This window comes from Pseudochaenichthys georgianus, chromosome 16 (assembly GCF_902827115.2).
Source record: "Pseudochaenichthys georgianus chromosome 16, fPseGeo1.2, whole genome shotgun sequence".
NCBI classification, from domain to species: Eukaryota; Metazoa; Chordata; class Actinopteri; order Perciformes; family Channichthyidae; genus Pseudochaenichthys; species Pseudochaenichthys georgianus.
The window spans coordinates 11,327,203-11,347,508 of NC_047518.2; the positions used below are offsets into that span (position 1 = coordinate 11,327,203).

Sequence of the window (20,306 nt, forward strand, 5' to 3'; positions counted from 1 at the left end):
CGGGCCGGATGAGAATGTATGGCGGGCCGGATGTGGCCCGCGGGCCACCAGTTGGTGGTCACTGCACTAGAGGCTTCTCAATACTCAAATTTCCCCTCCTCAACTCCTCGGTCCTCCGGTAGTGACCCGGAAATGAATTTCAGTGCGCCATTTTGAAGGACGTCTCATTTCTCTAAATGCATTTCCGGGAACGGTGGAGGCGTGACGCACGGCCGGACTTATCTCAGCCAATGACAGCTCTGCATGCATCCCCTGGATATTATTTTAGAAACTGCTCTCATCGCAACGCGATGTTTACAGAGAGAACAGCTGTGAGGCCCGTGCAGAAAGCAGAGCAGTGTGTAAAATATATATCACTCAGTATAACAGACCTACACTCTTTATTTGCTTTAGTTTAGTAGATATCTACAAAGAGTCGATATTTTTCTAAGAACATTTAGTGCTTCACATAATAAAATACACAACGGCTGTAGCCTGATTATGCTTTAGGAGCTGTAGGTGTGTGTGGTACAGTGTCGGTGCGTGTTGTACAGTATGTAGGTGTGTGTTGTACAGTGCACAGATGCGGCGGACAGACAGGTCTCAGTTGGTTTGGTGTCCTCTGCTTACTTTTAATACTTGCAAATACAACTTTTGGCCCGTAATTTCAATTCCCCATTTCAGCGACCAGAGAGGGGGGGGGATATATCCAGTCTCTGATTGTGTTACATTATTATGAGAGTGCTCTCATACTTTAAATTGCATATATTTATATAAATATATTTGTGTGTGTGTCTGTAGCCTGGTATTGTCTCATTATACCGCACTCTCAATGAATTCAAAGTAAATATGTGGGGGAACAATGTTCAGCTGATCTAACAGAGATTATAAAATATGACAAAACACTCGACAGATGATGCAGCTGTTGCCACGTAATAATGAATGGACGTCGCTTTAATATGACCGCTCAGAGGAGAGGAGTTCTCATTTCTTTAAACGTCTGCTGCTTCCCCTCCTCTCTCGTCGGTTACCCTCCTCGGTCCTCCGCTCGCATCTCCTGTGGGCGGGACTAAGTCTTGAGGAGGGGAGTCGAGGAGGGGACATTTAAGAATTTAGAAGCCTCTACTGATGGTTCCTTCACGGCTCCTCCGCGGATGCATTTCCGGGAACGGTGGAGGCGTGACGCACGGCCGGACTTATCTCAGCCAATGACAGCTCTGCATGCATCCCCTGGATATTATTTTAGAAACAACGCGATGTTTACAGTGAGAACAGCTGTGAGGTCGTGCAGAAAGCAGAGCAGTGTGTAAAATATATATCACTCAGTATAACAGGCCTACTCTCTTTATTTGCTTTAGTTTAGTAGATATCTACAAACAAAGAGTCGATATTTTTCTAAAACCATTTAGTGCTTCACATAATAAAATACACAACGGCTGTAGCCTGATTATGCTTTAGGAGCTGTGGTGTGTGTGGTACAGTGTGTAGGTGTGTGTGTGGTAGGCTACAGTGTGTAGGTGCGTGTTGTACAGTGTGTCGGTGTGTGTTGTACAGTGCGCAGATGCGGCGGACAGACAGGTCTCAGTTGGTTTGGTGTCCTCTATTTTAATACTTGCAAATACAACTTTTGGCCCGTAATTTCAATTCCCCATTTCAGCGACCAGAGAGAGGGGGGGGAAATATCCAGTCTCTGATTGTGTTACATTATTATGAGAGTGCTCTCATACTTTAAATTGCATATATTTATATAAATATATTTGTGTGTGTGTGTGTCCGCATCTGTAGCCTGGTATTGCCTCATTATACCGCACTCTCAATTAATTCAAAGTAAATATGTGGGGGAACAATGTTCAGCTGATCTAACAGAGATTATAAAATATGACAAAACACTGACAGCTGATGCAGCTGTTGCCACGTAATAATGAACGGACGTCGCTTTAATATGACCGCTCAGAGGAGAGGAGTTCTCATTTCTTTAAACGTCTGCTGCTTCCCCTCCTCTCTCCTCGGTTCCCCTCCTCGGTCCTCCGCTCGCATCTCCTGTGGGCGGGACTAAGTCTCGAGGAGGGGAGTCGAGGAGGGGACATTTAAGAATTGAGAAGCGTCTAGAGCCTCATCCCAATACCCCTCCTTTCCCTCACTCGCTTCCCTTCCTTGCGTCTTAGCTCCGCCTCCGTAAGATGCGAGCGAGAGACACGAGGAGGACAGAGGAGTCCTCAGGTATTAATTGGGATGTCCTCATTCACTCAAACGTCACTTTTAAACGACGTCTGTTAATGATGACATGTGCACAGCTGTATCCCCTCTCATCGGGCTTAACTGAATAACCCCTTAGAACCGGCCCATTTGTTGTTAAATATTTATTTAAATGAATGAATCTTTCTCTTGTTAGTCAAGGAATTCAATGTATTGGTTGGTCCTGCTTTTGTGTTCCGTTTTGTTGTAAAATGTAGCCTAGATTTAAATAAAAATATAATTATAGTAATGTGAAAGCCTTTTAGAAATGAATTGCACATAATAATTCCCACGGAGCTGTGAGCACTTATACATTTATGTGACGCTTTTCCACTCATCTTCCAGTTGTCGGTTTTCCTCTGTTGAAATGGACCAGCTGTGAAGGTGGGGGCGGGGCTTTTATACGCGAGTAGTGAAAACACTTCCGCGTAGTCTGCTCGCGTGTATCCTCCCTTTCGTCTCCTCCCTCGCCCCTCCTCGACTCCTCCGTGTGCATTTCAGCTGATCGATTTCCGGGTCAAGTCCCGGAGGAGGGGAAGAGAGGAGTCGAGGAGGGGTATTGGGATGAGGCTAATGAGATTTCTCCATAGGATTTTAGAAAATAGCTCCAAATAAGATCTGTGGGAAACGTAGCTGTTAGATAAATGCATGTTTTGTTCAGCCGGATAATATCCACATGTCTACCCTACTTTTATAATTTTCTAATCATAAATCTATTGATTAGATTAATGATAGACTTTTGAAACTACAAGAACATAAGGAGGACTTTTACAAAAAAGTAATAGAGATTTTTGTCCAGAGGGATAGGCAAATGGACTTAATCTTCAAGTCAAGGTAAGACTGCAATTTTATTGAAAATGGGATCTTACTAAGAGAGAACAATTCAATATTTAAATGATAAAATTACATGTTTTGGGTATCCTTCTGTTGAACTGTCTGTTTAAAATTAATTGAAGCATCAGACAAAAAAAGCTTTTTAAAATAATGTTATATTTTGATTTAGGTCAAAATATAATATTTGTAAACCTGAAGAGCCAGTGCCTCGCCAGCCATGAACATCACTGCAGAAGCTTATAGACATCTAAGTTTGTTGTGCCCCACCACTTTTGTACATAAAAACGCCACTGGAGACCACAGTCACATTGGCCCTTTCTCATTTCATCAAATCCCCCTCCTCGACTCCTCGGTCCTCCGGTAGTGACCCGGAAATGAATTTTAGCGCGCCATGTTGAAGGACATCTCATTTCTCTAAATGAACTTCGAGGAGCTAAAATCGAGGATACACTGATGGGTCCTCCACGGCTCCTTCGCGGATGCATTTCTGGGAACAGAGATGTTTCAAAGAGTCGTGAGTACGGCCGGACTTATCTCAGCCAATGACAGCTCTGCATGCATCCCCTGGATATTATTTTAGAAACTGCTTTCATTGCGATGTGATGTTTCCAGAGAGAACAGCTGTGAGGTCCTGCAGAAAGCAGAGCAGCGTGTATACTATAGTATAACAGGCCTTCTCTCTTTATTTGCTTTAGTTTAGTAGATATCTACAAACAAAGAGTCGATATTTTTCTAAAACCATTTAGTGCTTGACATAATAAAATACACAACGGCTGTAGCCTGTTTTAGGAGCTGTAGGTGCGTGTGTGTGGTGTAGGTGTGTGCGACGCGTAGATGTAGCGGACAGACAGGTCTGGTTTGGTGTCCTCTGCTTACTTTTAATGTAAATAAAACTTTTGGCCCGTAATTTATTTTCCTCATTATAGCGACCAGGGGGGGGGGGGGGGGGGGGGGGGGGGGGGATATATCCAGTCTCTGATAGTGTTACGTTATTATGAGAGTGCTCTGTTTGATTCTGAAATTGTATATATTTATATAAATATATACGTATATATATATATATATATATATGTGTGTGTGTGTGTCCGCATCTGTAGCCTGTTATTGTCTCATTATACCGCACTGTGAATTCATTCAAAGTAAATCTATAAGTCGTCATGAACACATCTGTCCATCAGACAGAGGGCTGCTGCCTCCTGTCATCATTAATGGACGTCTCTTTAAAATGACCGCTCAGAGGAGAGGAGTTCTCATTTCTCTAACCGCCTGCTGCTTCCCCTCCTCTCTCCTCGGCTCCTCCGCTCGCATCTCGTGCGGGCGGGACTAAGTCTCGAGGAGGGGAGTCGAGGAGGGGAGTTAGAGAAATGAGAAAGGGCCATTGACTCTGGTCTCAAAGCTTTTTAGAGCCAGCTGCTACTCAAAACAAAAACCATTTATGAATTCATAAATATTTATACATATTTTAATATTATAACTGTTTCGTTTACCTCCAGTCCAATGTATAACAATTAACTCAGATTGACGAAGAAACTTTTATGATGAAAATCTACGCATTTTATTCAAAAACTGATAATGGTTTAAAAGATCAATCATCTATCTGGTTATTTATTAAATAACTGTATTCAGAGTAAAACATCTAAAAGTAGAATTCCAATCATGCGTACATTTTCAAAGTTCTGAGATGCTGAAATGTTGGATGGTTCTTGATCGTTTTGACCATCACATACTTTCAGGATCCAGAGATCAGCTGCAGGATTTCAGCAGCCACTGGAGACAAATCCACGTGGCACCTGGGAAAGAGGAAAGAAAGGTTATTCATGATATCATACATTAGTTTACTGGTGATATCAAACACATCCAAACTATTCCTTAAAAAGGTGAAGATGAGTCTCAATTGCATAAAGGCTAAGAGGCATTTTCACGATGGGATACCAGCCGACAGCCTGTGTTGCATGTCCCTCACTCTTCTCTCGTTCGCCTCAAACTTTATTCATCCATATATATATTTTAATCTATTAAGGCAACATGGCCCAAAAAAGTGCACATGAATGTCATGTCCTGAACGTATGCCTTCAAATCTTCATAAAAGGTTTTCTACTGCACATCATTTCTCCAGCTCTTGTGTGGCTCCACAGTTTGCAGTAAAACTGAAGACTAGGGAAAGAACATCTATTTGGAAATGAGATAGATAGCAAATATAGTGTCATTTTCATTTAGGCTTCATTATGGACATCATGCGTTTGATTCTGGGCATTGGTGTATTGATAGAAGTGCAGCTGTCTGATTTGAGCTTTTATTATTATTTATTTTTTATACAATAAAAAAAAAGTAATGTTCAGTTTCATTCAAGACCACTGAAGAGGGAGCTCTTGTCTTAACATGAAGACAATGGGGGGCTATTTTTTCCTTGAAAGTGAATGAACCCACCAAAGACTTCTTCCCTCAGCATCACCACTTAGAATAAGCCTTGTGGCTAAATAGCGGCCTGCCTGTAAATGAGAATGATACGGGGAGGAGGGACTGTGAGGGAAATGAACAGAATCTAGGTCATATTTAAGTACGGCAGCCGAGAGCACCGGAGCAGGTAATGATAATAAAACGTTGATATATGGACCTTTCATAACAGGAAATGCAGTTCATAGTGCTTTGAACAAATCAATAACACAGGTATTAAAACTGATGCTGCTTTTTGTCCGACTGATTTGACATATATTCATCTCTTTTCTCTAAAACTTTCCCTTTATGAGTATCCTATTTGTGTTATCGCCATGGAATAGTTATCACAATACAAAACAGGTTTTAAATAAATACTGTTGCTCAAATATATTGAACGTGCAACAGTTGCAACAATATTAGTATATTCGTGGTTCATACACATTTCCCCCAGATTTATTGGCAGATTTCTCTGACCATTACATTCAGACTATGTATGCTAGTTTGCCTGTGCTGGCTGTCAGTAAAATACACTCTGCTTGTATGATCAATATATTAAAACAAATTCCAAAGAAAAAAAGAAAAATGTCTTTCCATACTCTCTTTTTGAAAAATGTCTTTCCATACTCTCTTTTTGAAAAATGTCTTTCCATACTCTCTTTTTGAAAAATGTCTTTCCATACTCTCTTTTTGAAAAATGTCTTTCCATACTCTCTTTTTGAAAAATGTCTTTAAAGCGTTTTCTTTTAAATTCATGAATAGCAACAGTATTTTATGTCATAATCAAATCATAAATGTCATAGTTCACAAAAAGTTCATAGTTTTCTTCCAAAGTATGTTGTTATTAAATTGTTATATGTAGTGAATGTCATGATGTTGTCACAATAATCATAAAAAAAAAATCGTAGTCTGTCAAATAAGTCATACAATAGTTTGCTATAAATAGGTAACAACAAGTCATGGTATATCAATCTATCCATATTTCTGGAAAAAATTGACAATGACAAACCAAAAATGTCAAGAAAAGTAATAAGTAGTTAAGTATTCCTTTACAGAGTCATATGACAAGTGGTGGTATAACAATATAGTATACTCTAACAAAAGTCCTGAAGATGTTTGGTTTCTCTTTATAACTAAACACCACTAAAATATGATACGAACAAACATTCAGTCGTCATTTTGTGACTATAATCTGTCTGTAATCTACCCCCCCCCCTCCCCTCTGCTCTTCCTCCCAGGTGTCTTTGAGGGCAGCCTGACAGCGAGGCCAGCAGAAGCCCAACCCCCCCCCCGCTCTGAGTTGATTAAAACCCACATAATTAACATCATTAACACATCTCCCAGAGGCCGTGGAAATCCTTCAAAGTTTGTGAATATTGAAAACATAAATTGGATCCACAAAAGTTTTAGGACAAACTTTAGAGTAACTCATTACACCTCTGCACCTTCACTGCCCTTGTGGAGCCAAACAAGGAACCCCTCTCTACCTCTCACTTTGATCAGATCTCAATAACTGCATGTTCACCCGGCGGTTCAGGAATCTGCTCTCCGCGGTGGCAGACTGGATCAGACCATGTGACATATTAGTCCTGTTAGGGTTTACATGTGGCCATTGCAGAGTGAGCTGTTCTATGAACCAATGGTTCCCACTCTTCATCGCCTCCCCCACAATGAGCTAAAGTGTCCCTTCATTGACTCTCCTGATAGATTATAGACTACAGACTTTATGAAAAGGTGGATGATGTTATAGTATAATCTTGTTATGCAGAGGGTTTGCAGCTATGAGCAAACGTCTGACAGCTTCATGTTCAAATTGAACCCAGCAACAGGAGATCAGGTTTCTGGGCCTCAGGGCTTCTCTTCAGGACGGAGAACTACGAGTGACGCCCCCCCCCCCAAAATCTACTCTCGCTCAGGCTTGAGGTTTTGAAAAGGCATTCCTCAGGTTGCCATGGTAAAGGCTGAATGACATCATTTGGGTGAGGAACTCTCCACGCCGCTCTTCTCTTTCCGTCTCGTCTCTCTGCCGCAACTCCTCTCATCCTCTCAATTAACCCCCCCCCCTCCTCCCTTCTCTCTTCTCCTCTCTCCTCATAACTCCTTTCATCTCCTGCCCTTTCTCCTAAAACCTCTGCTCCCCTCCTCCTACCTAAACCAGTGGGAGTGTGCCAGTCTCAGCCACTTCAAAGGCTGGAGCTGATCTTGCTTTCATCTGCTAGAGAGGGAGAGCAGAGAGGTGACGAGTGGAGAGGGGAGAGAGAGAGAGAGAGGTGGAAGAGGAAGAAAATGGAGGGGGGAGAGAGAAGGAGAAATGGGTATAGAGGGTGACAAAAAGGGAAGAAAAGGGGGGACCGAGGAGAGAAGAGGCCTCTATAGCAGGACAACAATACACCTTATTATTGATCTGACAGGGTGTGTGTGGGTGGGTGTGTTTGATTGAAAGACAGACAGAGAGATTGTGTATAGAAGAGGGTGAAAGCACTATTGGTGTGTGTGTGTGTGTGTGTGTGTGTGTGTGTGTGTGTGTGTGTGTGTGTGTGTTTGTGTCAGGTCGCTGGTCTCATACATCAAGAGATCAAAAGGAAGGGAGAATGGTCACTAAGGCGACAAAACCCTTGGCACAAAGAGGGTACACACATTTTGCCCACATACTCATAAAGGCAGTTAGATGCAACACACACACACACACACACACACACACACACACACACACACACACACACACACACACACACACACACACACACACACACACACACACACACACACACACACACACACACACACACACACACACACACACACACACACACACACACACACACACACACACACACACACACACACACACACACACACACACACACACACACACACACACACACACGCACACACATCAGAGTGAGGGGACATTGATGTGTGTCTGCGAACCACACAGACACCTACTCATCATCCCTCCTCCACCCTTATTCTCTCACTGTTTGGTCTGATTCACTGTTTGTGTGAGAGGGAATGTTGCGGGTGCCACGCCCTGTTCTCAAGTTGCCCTTAGCATAGGGAAAGTGAACAACTGTTTTATGAATGGGAGTAAAGTGGACGACACTTTAAATCAACACTAAAAACTCACTTCTTCTCCCTGGCCTTCTAGTCAGAGCGGAGCACGACTCCTGACATTTCCCTGTGTTTGATTTTTATATTTATTGTCTTCTGTTTGCGAATGTAGTAATGTGTTATTTATTATTTGCATGTACAGCACTCGACCAAAAATCGTTTTTAAAATGTGTTATATAAATAAAACCTGATTTGATTTGACACAGGAATTTCATGAAGTGGAGACAAAAGTATTTAAGCTATATGTAAACTAAACTGATACCGTAGTTAGTAACTGAGTATGTGCTGGTGTACTTTTCACATTTGTATTAGCTTCTGTTGTTTGCAGTTTGTTTACAGGTAAGCACTGCTGGCAGTAAGATGAACTCGGCTGTGTTCCCTGAGCATTTCTTGTGGTTCAGATTGTATTGATCTTGGTTTGATTCCCATTACCTTCACAGAACCCAGACAAAGCTCCCAGGAAGATGTTACCTTGCCAGGTATGTGAGGAGCTGCAGGTCATGTTTCCTGCCACTGATATGAAATCTCAAGAGAAGCCCAAACAAAGAACACTTTTTGTTTCTAATATACAATGCCTTGCACAAGTATTCACCCCCCTTGGCATATTTCTAGTTTTATTGCATTAAAACGTTTTAATTTAACGATTTAATTAGATTTGTTGAGAATATGTGGTATTTGATATCCACAACATGCCTACAACTTTGAAGATGCAAAACATATTTTTTATTGTGACACAAAATAGAAATTATAATGAAAAAGAGAAAACATGAGCGTGCATAACTATTCACCCCCCCCCAAAGTCAATACTTTGTGGAGCCACCTTTCGCAGCAATAACAGCTGCAAGTCTCTTGGGGCTTGTGTCTATACGCACATCTTTCCACTGGGGTTTGTTTCCATGCTTCTTGGCAACACTGCTCCAGCTCCTTTAGGTTAGGTGGGTGGGTTAGGTGGGTTCCCTGCTTCCCCCTCAGGAGGGGGAAGCAGGGAACCATCCAAGCTGTGTACAGTAAGGATGGGACGTTGTTGACCTCAACTGATGGAGTGTTGGGACGTTGGAAGGAACACTTTGAGGAACTCCTGAACCCGACAACTCCGCCCTCTATGTTAGAGGCAGAGCTGGAGTATGACGGGGGATCAACGCCAATCTCCCGGGGGAGGTCACTGAGGTCGTCAAACAACTCCACAGTGGCAAAGCCCCGGGGGTGGATGAGATCCGCCCGGAAATGCTGAAGGCTCTGGGTGTTGAGGGACTGTCATGGTTGACACGTCTCATCAACGTTGCGTGGAAGTCGGAAACGGTACCGAAGGAGTGGCAGACCGGGGTGGTGGTTCCCCTTTTTAAAAAGGGGGATCAGAGGGGTGTGCCAATTACAGAGGCATCACACTACTCAGCCTCCCCGGGAAAGTTTACTCCAAGGTACTCGAAAGGAGGGTCAGGCCGATTGTCGAACCTCAGATTGAGGAGGAACAATGCGGATTCCGTCCTGGTCGTGGAACGACGGATCAGCTTTATCCGCTTATCCGGTCTACATGTGTTTTGTAGACTTGGAGAAGGCGTATGACCGGGTTCCCAGGGAGTTACTGTGGGAGGTGCTGCGGGAGTATGGGGTGAGGGGGTCTCTACTCAGGGCCATCCAATCTCTGTACTCCCAAAGTGAGAGCTGTGTCCGGGTCCTCGGCAGTAAGTCGGACCCATTTCCGGTGAGGGTTGGCCTCCGCCAGGGCTGCGCTTTGTCACCAATCCTGTTTGTAATATACATGGATCGGATTTCGAGGCGTAGTCGTGGGGGAGGGGGTCTGCAGTTCGGTGGACTAAGGATTGCACCACTGCTTTTGCAGATGATGTGGTTCTGATGGCTTCATCGGTCTGCGACCTTCAGCACTCACTGGATCGGTTCGCAACCGAGTGTGAAGCGGCTGGGATGAGGATCAGCACCTCCAGATCTGAGGCCATGGTTCTCAGCAGGAAACCGATGGACTGTCCACTCCAAGTAGGGAATGAGTCCTTACCCCAAGTGAAGGAGTTCAAGTATCTCGGGGTCTTGTTCTCGAGTGAGGGATCAATGGAGCGTGAGATGGGCCGGAGAATCGGAGCAGCGGGAGCGGTATTGCAGTCGCTTTACCGCACCGTTGTGACGAAAAGGGAGCTGAGCCAGAAGGCAAAGCTCTCTGTCTACCGGGCCATTTTCGTTCCTACCCTCACCTATGGTCATGAAGGATGGGTCATGACCGAAAGAACGAGATCGCGGATACAAGCGGCCGAGATGGGTTTCCTCCGCCGGGTGGCTGGTGTCTCCCTTAGGGATAAGGTGAGAAGTTCGGTCATCAGGGAGGGACTCGGAGTTGAGCCGCTCCTCCTTCGCGTCGAAAGAAGCCAGTTGAGGTGGTTCGGGCACCTAGTTAGGATGCCACCTGGGCGCCTCCCTAGGGAGGTGTTCCAGGCACGTCCAGCTGGGAAGAGACCAAGGGGTAGACCTAGGACCAGGTGGAGGGATTATATCTCTTCGCTGGCCTGGGAGCGCCTTGGGATCCCCCAGTCAGAGCTGGTTGATGTCGCCAGGGAAAAGAAAGTTTGGGGCTCTCTGCTGGAACTGCTACCCCCGCGACCCGACCACGGATAAGCGGGAGAAGATGGATGGATGGATGGATGGATGGATGGGTCCCGCTCGTGTTCAGCCTTCAGGTCATACCACAGATTTTCCATTGGATTAAGGGCTTTCACTTGGCCACTCCAAAACGTTTCCCCTTAAACCACTCTGGCGTCGCTTTAGCAGAATGCTTTGGGTGTCCTGCTGGAAGGTGAACCTCCGCCCAAGCCTCAAATCTCTGGCAGACTGAAACACCTTTCCTCAACTATTTCCCTGTATTTAGCTCCATCCATCACTCCTTCTGTTTTGCCCAGCTTCCAGTCCCTGCCCATCCCCACAACATGATGCTGCCTCCACCTTGCTTCACTGTGGGCGTGGTGTTCTGAGGGGGATCAGAGGGGTTGGGTTTGGGCCAGACGTTTACCTTGATGGCCAAAAAGTTCCATTTTAGTCTCATCCGACCACAGGACCTTCTTCCACGTGTTTGGGGAATCTTCCACATGCCTTTTGGCAAACTCCAAACGTGTTTTCTTATTTTTTGCCTTAAGCAATGGCTTCTTTCTGACGACTCTTCCATAAAGCCCAGCTCTGTGGAGTGTACGGCTTACTGTGGTCCTATGTACAGATTGTCCTCTCTCTGCTGTGGAGCTTACCAGCTCCTTCAGGGTTATCCTCGGCCTCTTTGTTGCCTCTCTGATCGATGCTCTCCTTGCACGGTGTGAGAGTTTTGGTGGGCGGCCCTCTCTTGGCAGGTTTGTTGTCGTGGCATATGTTTTCCATTTTAAAATAATGGATCTAATGGATCTTCGTGGGATGTACAAAGTCTGTGAGATTTTTGTATAACCCAACCCTTTGTCATACTTTGTCCCTGACCCGTTTGGACAGCTCCTTCGTCTTCATGGTGTCGTTTTCTCGCTTAGAAAGGCCACTTGCTGAGGTATGGAGGACTGAGGCCTTCTACAACAGGTGTATATATACAGAGATAATGAGGCACTTGATTTAACACAGGTGAACTTTATTTAAATTATTTTGTGACTCTGAAGTCTTTGTTTGGGCTAAATAGCAAAGGGGGTGCACACACCACTTTTCAGTTTTTAATTATTTTTTATGTTTTAAAAGATGCTCTCTTTTTTTTCGCTTCACCAATTTTGACTGACTTTGTTTGGCCATAAATCCGCCCAAAAATATTATATTATTTTAGTTTTTCTTTGCAAGAAAATAGGAAGGGCGTGAATACTTTTGCAAGGCACTGTATGTATATATTTGATCTCTCAGCTCTGAGCCATTAAGCTGACACTGTCTTGCCAGCAGCCTGCTTTGCATCCTTTCAATTAACAGCTGAGAAAAGGTCAGTTGTGACACGTGTAACGCAGACATGTTCAGACATGCATGAACATAATAAGATGAAGGAGAGGGCTGGAGGAGACATTTTTAAATCCACAACATTGTGTTTTTGGGAACCTTTGAAGAATGGTTTCACCACTAATGTACAGATACTACTGACAGGAATGAGCGCCGCAAATGGCAAAAGTACTATTTTGCCGCAGATATTAAAGAAAAATCAGTTTCAGTTCTTATATCTGTTGTATCAGAAAGGAATAGTGATATTTTATATGACGCGCACAAGTGTCTTCAAACAGCACAAACACGCACCTGTTGGACGTAGTTATGTCCTGCAGTAGACAAAGTAGCCCCGCTCCTTCAGGACATTCTGACCAATCAGATCGCTCTGTAGTCTGCACCTGTAATAAGGGGAGAGAGGAAGAACAAAGTGAGGGAAATAGACTAAAAGGTACGGTCATGTTAGTCATCAGCTAAGTAGCAGTGGTCCACGCTCGACAAGGATGTGAAGGCATTGGTCCGACATGAAAAAAATAAAAATGGTGAGCCGTGTGAGGGAGCATTGTTGCTCTGTGTGACTGCCAGACCACAAATTGCATTATTTCAAAGGTACAACAAATAGGAAGATGGAATACTGTTAAATAATGACCTCTGTTTCCAAGGGTTGCATGATATCCTGTCGCAAAGTCCTTTTTCAAACATTGGACATATAACTCAGGTAAAGGCAGACTATCAGCTAAAACCATCTTTTCGCAAACAATAGGAAACCAACAATGATACATTTATCGTTTGATTTGAGTCATTTTCATATTCTTTGTTATCTTGTGCCACTCAAAATCATTCATGGAGAACTACATGAACCACTGGTCTGAGTTATTACCACAGAATCGCTTTGCAAGTTGCCACAGCCGACTGCTGGGTGACATCACACTCATTTGTCACTGACATTTCAAAGTTAATTGGTCAAAGAGCCAATTTGCCCAAAGTGCGGCTGAATACCCACCCGCGTTAAATGACTCCCTCTTCAGTCCTTCAGCCCTTTTTCTTTCTTTCTACATTGTCATTAGGTTTCTTGCCTGATCATTTTGTTGCAGCCGGAATGTATTCTATGATTCTACTGCTAAATATTTTACACAGCTTTGAACAAGACTAGCTAAAACTGCTTGAGTGTAAAATCTATTCCCTCTCTGAGTTTCCTCACTGCTGTAAAAGTAAGTACAACTTTATTTATATAGCACCCTTCTCAACACGAATGTACATCATTACTCCATGTCTTTGTGTTTTTACTCCAGTCCCAACATGTCTCCAAACACCAGGATGTCCAGGCCCCACACACACCTGCTCTGCCGTTTGTGTGTGTGTGCATGTGTGTGCATTTACAGTGTTTAAACTAAGCTTGGAGTTACTAATATGGTGACAGTTGGTTGTGGAGCAAATGTATTCCAATAAATTAGATAAACGGTGTTTGCCTCTGTAAGTGTTGTTCAAAGGGTGTGTGATAGCGGATATTTATGTGTGTTGTGTGTGTAAGTGAGTGTGTCGGCGTGTTGTGTGAACGTGTTCTCTCTGATCTATGGTGACATCATCACCTCTGTCTCTGCGGCACACAGCATGACTGTTGCTAGGCAACAGGGTTAGGGGGAGACAAAAGACACTCCCCTCCCTCACTAACACACACACACACACATCAGGGCTGTCTTTACAGATGTTGTCTTTGTACTTTATAGTATAGAACGACAGATCATTCACTGAAAAGTGAAAAGTTGCTCTGATGGTGTTAGGAAAAAATATGTCTGCCTCAAAAGACTGCTGTTAAAATGTTATAATGATGTTATAAAATCATTTCTACTTTCACAGAGTTGAACTTTTAACAAATCTTAATCCTGATGATTACTACCAATGATTATTCTGAGAATTGTATGAACCTCTAATGCTTTTTTTTTTTTTAAATTCCATATCAAATCTTGATATCTTTTTATTATTATTTCCAAAGTTCTTACACTTTAAAAGCACATTTCCTTATGTTTGTAATAAAAGTAAGCAAACACTTTTTGTGTTAAATTATAAACGTATACAAACGGCATTTTAGTTTTCTGTACTACATGGCCCTGCACACAGCTGGCCTTCTGCAGGGTAGATGGATGGACGATGGAGAATACATGGACATAAAGGCTTTGACATTAGAGACTCTGTGCTGAGAGGAAGAAGCTTAGACCTGAGAGAGGACGGACAAACACAGGACATCATCCACATCCTGCCTGGACTAATAGTTTGTCATAGTAAGTCAACATGATTTACAGAATACTACTACAAACATAACATTTCTGCATCACAATTTAACATTACACCGTGATAGACATGAATCATGCATACATGCAAAGGGACTAAACACGGAACACATTACATTCTGTGTTGCCACACGCAAACTTAAAAAAAGACAAATGAAAATGCTTTTAACAAAATAATAAATGCTTATTTCTCTATCAGCTCCTTAAGAATCCCTTTTTATTTAATTTGCATTCCCCTTTAAATCTTTTCAAGTTGTGTGTTGAGAAAAAAAAAGACAAGTTGAAGATGTCACTAATTCAGACTCTATCCAGCCTCCCTCTCTCCTCCTTTGCAGTTCCTAAGCTATTAGCGGGATCTTTGATTGAGATTAACGGAGCCCTGAAATCAATGAAAGATAATTAAAAAGCCTTTGTTGAAGGGCAGGCACTTGTGTGTGTGTGTGTGTGTGTGTTTGAGAGAGAGTGTGTGAGTCATTGTGCTTCTTTGACGGTGTATCTGTGAAAAAGTGTGTGTTATGGTAATTGAATGTCTGTTGCATTCGTTCAAAGGTGGATATTGCTCTCTGCCAACTGATTGATAATGGGATTAAAAAAAGGAATTTAGCAACACTTCTTTTTCTTTAAAGAACTTTACCATTTAAATCTTTCTAAATGAACTGATGTGCGTCGGGTATAATGACTATATGTGCAGGATGGTCGATGGGTAGTTTTCAGAGGAAATAAATGAGATGTGCTTCTAGCACAGAGGTGCATAGTGACTCATTCACCAGCTATGAGAAAACAGCCAAAACACACCATGATGTCACTGCTCACTCTGAGCAAAGAGGAAATGAAGGACCTTTCACCTGAGGTCAAATTTGCTAAGAGAAAAAAAGCAGTTTATTATAAGATTATACTATAAACGTATGTGTGACAGAGGGGTTGTTCAAACTAAATAGTGAGACACACACACATGCACGCACTCACACAGACACACATGTAAGGTAGCTTCCAGGCAAAGCCTTCTGTTGGATCATAAGATTTCAGTGACAGCTGACCTTGTGTCCCACGTGCAGAAACTCTTTTATGACCCTACGGCCAAGCCAAACATTAGGAATGCATTTTACATAATTCATGGGGTCCAAAGAAAATCAGCCAATATTTCACAATTGTTATGTTAACTTTTTAAGATCAATTTTCATTCGACTGACCTCACCAACCTTGCCTTTTTTTTTTACATAGCTGTTTAAATAATTGGTAAATTCTGAAAAACTCTGGATTAAATTCAGTAAGTACATTTTTTAAGCATGCATATCGATACTTTTAAATAAACTTATTCCTAAAATATCTGCCCCCAACTTTAGAATAGTATTGTTATGCAACCACAACTCTATGTTTAAGTTATTAATGTTATCTGCAGCTGCTTCCATTTCCTCCATGGAAAACATGGAGCTACTGTTTTCATTACATTTGGGGAATAGAAGCTTAATTTGATCTCCTCCTGCTTTACTGCTCTCTCATGAGTCAGCCATCTTTGGCCTGTTCTACCAATCATTTTGATTTTCAGACTATCAGAGTTGGGAAGACACGCAAACAGAGAGTGACAGGCAGATACAAAGCAACACTTTTGCTCCCCTCCGTCTGCTCCCCTCCGTCTGCTCCCTCTGTCGGGTCAAATATAACGCCAAGGTTGCGTGCCTGGGTGGAGGGGGAAACAGGGGTGCCATCAATGGTGACTGTCAGGTTGGGGTTTTTGCTGAGGGTGGATTTGGAGCCGATGAGGAGGAGTTCAGTTTTATTGCTGTTGAGTTTGAGGAAGTTGTGTTGCATCCAGGTGCTGAGGAAAATCTGTGTGTCATCAGCGTAACAGTGAAAGTCCAGGTTGTATTGGCGGAGTATGTGACCAAGGGGGAGGATGTAGATGATGAAGAGGAGGGGGCCGAGTACTGAACCTTGGGGAACACCTTGGGTGACTGAAGCTGTGGCAGAGGAGTGGTTGTTGAGGGAGATGAAGTGGGATCTGTCGGACAGGTAGGAGAGGTAACCCCACCACCACCATGGGCCACTCGAATCACAACATTACCCTAACCCTAACCCTCACACCAGATACTGACTGGTTTTCGGACCCCCCCAATAAAGCAAAAATGCACGTTTCAGAATGGCCTTTTATTGTGGCCAGCCTAAGGCACACCTGTGCAATAATCATGCTGTCTAATCAGCATCTTGATATGCCACACCTGCAGTGTTGGGGAAGTTACTTTTCAAAAGTAGTGTTTGCTCGTTACTCGTTACTTCTTTAAAAAAGTAATCCCTTACTTTACTTAGTTACCCTCCAAGGAAAGTAACTTTTTACGTTACTCGTTACCTTTACATTACTTTTATGTTACTTTTATGTTGCTCGACTTTGGGCAGAACCCCATCTCTGTTCCTAAATGTGTAGGCTTACATAAAGTTCTACTATGAGGACATAACAGATATTTCTTTTGTGCTCTTTATTATAAAAAAATGCCACAGAGCACTTAACAAAACATTGGGCTTTAGGCGTCAACACCACCACTAAACAATAATATCAAACAATATCAATATAAAATCATAATCATTAAGGGTTACAGGTTAGACCCAAAATAGGTGCAAAGCTAGTGCAAATCATATCAATAGGCTACTAAATAGGCTTGGGCTCGAAATATCATCATTTCCCCGGGGATCTTGAGCTCTAGCGCCATGCTAGCATGTTTTCCTTTCAAATGTTTGGTGAGGTTGGCAGTTCAGTTAACGGCAGTGGACACAAGTTTCTGGCCAGGGCACAACGTACACCTTACACTCACATTTTTCCCATTAGTTTCAACAAGTTTGAAGTAATGGGAATACCTCCATCCCTCGAATGTTAGCGTTGGCTGCGCCTGCTTCTCGCTTGCCATCACTGCTCTTCAGTCTTCATGCCACCACCAGCGGCCAGCCTCTATCACGTACAGTGTGGAATGAGAGCTCGTGCCTAATGCGTAAGCACACAGCTGAGTAGGCAGTGTCACTGTCACTCGTCCCTGGGAAAAGTAACGTTGCGGCGAATTGAAGAAGAAACTACGTTACGTTACCAAATTTTCCGTAGTAGCGCGTTACACTACTTTTTACCCGGCAAAAGTAGTTACGTTACTGTAGCGCGTTACTGTAGCGCGTTACTGTAGCGCGTTACAAAGTAACGCTGCACACCTGTAGGTGGGATGGATTATCTCGGCAAAGGAGAAGTGCTCACTATCACAGATTTTTTCAGATTTGTGAACAATATCTGAGAGAAATGGTTATTTTGTGTATATAGAAAATGTTTTAGATCTTTGAGTTCATCTCATGAAAAATGGGAGCAAAAACAAAAGTGTTGCGTTTATATTTTTGTTCAGTGTATGTGTCTAAATCTCTATACGTTTGCATATATCTGTTATTCTGCATGCCCAACTGTGCGCTGTACTCACCAGGCGTTTGATGATCCTAAGTGTTGAGCGTTGGATTCGGTGGGCCTCGGGGTGCATGTGTGTGCGCAGCATATGTGAAAAGCTTTGCAAACAGGAAGGTGACATGCAGTCACAACCCTCTCCTCCATACAGCTGGACCAGCATGGACAGACACTGAAGAGCCTCCTCAGAAACCTCCTGGTTTTCAGTGGACATCTACAAGGAGAGAAAATGACTTAATAACAGGAGCGATGAAATGATTCCATGCACAGAGTTTCTATTTACATCACCGTGGTTACTATGGGCCATGGGCTCACCTTCTTCCTCTAGGTGTATTTACAGGACAAATCATTAATATTATATTTGTTGTTGAAAATCGAAGGCCATTTCAAGTAAATAAATAAAACAAAAGTGACATGGAAGCATCCAGGATCAGTGTTCACTCTACACTGTGTGCATGTTGGCTCGATTACTACAGGTGACAGACCCCTTGCTAAATGAATTAACTTAATGCTCTCAGAAAATAATAATACTTGCCGACTTCTCGTCAGAACTGATTTTGTTCAACACATTCAAGTTTTGCAATTTTAAAGATTTTAATTAGATTCAAGGAACATATTGAAGCTTCTGCTCTTTCTATCCCGCTAATCTCCCATGGGGCAAAGGGGCTGCGCTGAGGCCGGGGGTGTGTCAGCTGCCCCCTTAACCCTCTCATACACAACCCCACACACAGACGCCCACCCAACACTCAATGTGTCAAGTATAAGTAAAAACCTCTATTGTGTCCCTTGAGACCTCTTCTCCTCCTCCCATTTGCCTACCCCCCCCACCCTTCACGTCTTCAACTTCCCAGGATGCCTCACAGTGCCCTCGCTCTTTCTTTGGCATGGATTCGCTCCATCTTTCTTCTTCTAACCTCGCCTGTGAACATGATTTGATTATTTCGCAGCTAAATTATTCTTCTCTTCTCCAACTCATGACCTCCTGTTTTTAATCTAAGTATCTATTTGTTTTGAAATACTTACAAATCATGTTTATTTTATTCAGTGTAAAGGATGTTGCAAAAGGCCAAACACTAAGATTAGGAAATTCAATTGGTTTTACTGTACCTTTATTTAAAAAAGACTTACATCTTAATTGAGAGATGCTGGTTGCAGATAGAGGAGGGAGTTATTTTACTACACATTTATAGTGGAAGAAGGTGTGCATGTATGAACAGCTTTTTAAGACTACATGACATTCTGTGCTGGCACTTAAAGATATAGGAGCCTCCTCTCATGACTTCTGTGATTTATATTTGTAATAAAAGTAGTATAATGACTGCAGCAAACTAGCGATAATGATCTGTATCAACAGATTCATGCAGTGTGCACAGAGCACACTGCATAACATCCCTACACTGATTACACGTGTAGCTTAGTCAGCATGTTTGTAGAAAACAAAGTTACCTGTTATTTAGCTTCTTTAACAGAATCCGCTGAAGGAACTAGACAGAGGACACAGAGTCCGTGCATGAAAGTGCATAACAAGCATTTTATACGTCTCTTTGAAAGTGGTTTACTGCACGACTGCTTGACTAACTTAAAGAACATAACAATATTCACACTTATTTGGAAAACAGCTAATTAAGGAAGAACTTTTAAATGAGCTTGAGCAGTATGCGCTGCTGTTTACAGCGCAGTGAGACATGGCAGAAGGTTTGACAAGTTGTCTGGAGGATGCTGTAGATGTAGTAACTGCAACACTGGCATATGGTTTTAATGGTCCCAATAGATTCCTGCTGATTAGATAAATAAGTCTGATATAGCAGAGTTGGTGTCGCTCCCTTCTGAAATCCCTGTTTATCTTTTAGATGGAATAGTTATGTAAGATGTAACTTACCTTCAATGCAGCACAGGAGTAGAGATCAAAGTAGCTTGTTATTAATAGAGCACACTCATTTGTGGGACCAAATAGGAAATGATAAGGCTTAAAAAATCTCTCAAGTCAAGGTGTGAGAGGCTGTACTGGCTGTTAGCAACTGAGAAGCAGTGGATAGAGATCTCTATCATTTGTATTATTCAGCCGGTTAACT

General features: G+C 42.8%; 1 protein-coding gene across 3 annotated transcripts in view; it reads right to left on the minus strand.

Annotated features, from left to right (window-relative positions):
* Nucleotides 1-4,541: 4,541 nt before the first annotated feature.
* ulk4 (unc-51 like kinase 4) overlaps nucleotides 4,542-20,306 on the minus strand; it is a 109,966-nt gene continuing 94,201 nt past the window's right edge. For 2 of the 3 annotated variants that reach the window (XM_034103425.1, XM_034103424.1), the window contains exons 35-37: nucleotides 18,254-18,448; nucleotides 12,835-12,923; nucleotides 4,542-4,838 (exon numbers count right to left, since the gene is read on the minus strand). In XM_034103425.1, coding sequence (XP_033959316.1) covers nucleotides 4,778-4,838; nucleotides 12,835-12,923; nucleotides 18,254-18,448 — 345 coding nt within the window. In that variant the 3' untranslated portion in view covers nucleotides 4,542-4,777. Of the gene's footprint in view, nucleotides 4,839-12,834; nucleotides 12,924-18,253; nucleotides 18,449-20,306 lie in introns of those variants that run through there. The other variant, XM_034103426.1, reaches the window with a different exon arrangement.